Raw genomic sequence first — 2,052 nt, 5'->3', positions numbered from 1 at the left:
CATTAGGCCTGCTGCCACCACTATGATCTTGTCGAAAACAAGAAAAATTGCGCAAGCGAAAAGTATCCGATGTAATTAGATGTGTTTCTTGAATTGCAATACATATGGGTTGATATTTAAAACTGATGTCTTGAACATCAGAAAGTTTATTTTTTATTCCACGACAATTCCATGAAATAAAACAAATAGACATTATGAAAATGATGAGGATGATTTCATATGAACGTCAGATGTAGGGGGACAGTCAATGAGACATTCTTCATCTGAAGAAGGATGCAATGAAAGCTCAAAATCATCATTTGAATTTTGTAAAACCGCAGAAGTAGGTTTATTTATATATTGTAGATATTTCGGATCTTTTTTCTTACGTGACTGACCTGGCTTTTGACTTGGCGGTAATTTTGTAATTGGTATTTTGGTATTTGATCGTTGTTTTGGAAAAGGGTGACAGTTTTCAGTTTTAGAAGTTTTTGAGGGAGGTGGTGATGTTGTCCTCTGGGATGTCGATGTGTTCATAAAATTAAATTTTGGTTTTTCAGATGTTTGCTTGTTTTGTTGAAATATTGTTACCTTTGGAGAATCTGTCTGCGTACTGACAGAGCAATATGTAGTTTTTATAGCCGCAGAATAAGACACGCCTAGACGGGGTGATTATTCGGCGGGCTTCAGTAAATGTAATGTTTTGTAGGACTTTAATTGATTGAATTTCCTTCTCTTGAGACCATTTTGGACAACTTCTGGCATAAGCTGCGTGATCACCCTTGCAGTTGATGCAAAGAGGTGGCAGCTCGCAGGAAGTGTCCTCATGGTCTGTACTAGAGCAACGGGCACACACCGGTCGACCACGGCAAGATGTTTTTGAGTGCCCAAACCTTTGGCACTGATAGCAACGCAAAGGATTTGGGACATAAGGTCGAACCGGGCAGTTCATCCAAGCCATTTTGACTTCAGATGGCAGTTTAGGTGAGGCAAAAGTCAGGATGAGATGTTTTGTAGGGATGAGTTTGCCCTCTCTACGAATCTTAATTCTTCGGATATCAGTAACATTTTGAGATTTGAGATTTTCTAAAATCATTTCTTCCGTATCGTTAAGGAATTCCATTTCAGATATGACACCGCGCGAGGTGTTCAACGATTTATGAGGCGTTACAATTACTTTAAATAAACACATAGTTTCACACGTTGATAATATAGTGGCTTGTTTTGAAGAGGAAACTTCAACTAAGAGATCACCTGAACGTAGCTTTTTAACAGAGGCAACTTCCCCCAGGATGGAAAGAAGTGCCTTGTGAATCAGGAATGGCGAAACGTTAGTAAATGATGTATTTGGAATATTTGGGTTGGTCAGAGAAATCAGAAAATAACGAGCGTAATCATATGGTGCAAGAAATGTTCCGCTGTTTTTGCATTGGTGTGCGGAACTCAACACCGTACTATCTTCAGCCATAGAAAATGAAAAACAGTTCTACTACCAGCGGCATCACCCACCACGGAGTCCAACAAAGGGGATGCAAGTAACAAAATTTGTCACTTAACACCGATGCTAACCAATAGCTATACGTCCACGAGTCACCCCTGAAACAGCCTCCACCCTTAACGAGGTGCCCAGTAAGTGACCCCGGACTTGACCCTAGTCAGCAGATGACGATTGTGACCAGCCGATTGATGCACACAGGCCAATATGCACCTCCCGTTTACCTGAAGCACGGGCCAAAGCAGTGTATTGGGGTACCAAGATGCCCCTCAACTGCCAGGATCCCCTTTTCCAGGGACACGGGTCTCCACGCACGGCGAACACGTGGGTGGTTTCTTCCCATCTGGGTCCGACACAACAGGGTGGTAATCGAACACAGACAAAAAGCCCTTACCAGTGAATTCGGCAACCACGACAAGGGGGAAGAGAAAGGAGAAAGTAGGAGGAAAGGGAGAGGAAACGGAAGGGAGGACAGATCACTAGGGTACCCCGGGGCGTGACTCCCTGTGTTTACCTAAAGAAGGTAAACCCCCTCAGGGGGATTGGGATTTGGATACGTGGTTTATTCGAAATCGGAG

At 43.0% G+C, this 2,052-nt stretch overlaps 1 protein-coding gene across 1 annotated transcript; it reads right to left on the bottom strand.

Moving 5' to 3' along the window:
• Window positions 1-535: 535 nt before the first annotated feature.
• Window positions 536-1,447, bottom strand: LOC147803134 (uncharacterized). Its single transcript, XM_087152920.1, has one exon. The coding sequence runs from the start codon at window positions 1,445-1,447 to the stop codon at window positions 536-538; it is 912 nt and encodes a 303-aa protein (XP_087009046.1).
• Window positions 1,448-2,052: the final 605 nt, after the last annotated feature.

The sequence above is a fragment of the Parasteatoda tepidariorum genome, chromosome 10, assembly GCF_982258835.1.
Source record: "Parasteatoda tepidariorum strain Cologne lab strain chromosome 10, Ptep-v5.0, whole genome shotgun sequence".
NCBI lineage: Eukaryota > Metazoa > Arthropoda > Arachnida > Araneae > Theridiidae > Parasteatoda > Parasteatoda tepidariorum.
The sequence above is the reverse complement of the archived record's forward strand: the minus strand, read 5'-3'. Positions and strand labels throughout refer to the sequence as shown.

What these genes read in the sequence shown, in the direction of transcription:
- LOC147803134 (XM_087152920.1), bottom strand. Translation starts at nt 1,447, where the DNA reads ATGGCTGAAGATAGTACGGTGTTGAGTTCCGCACACCAATGCAAAAAC.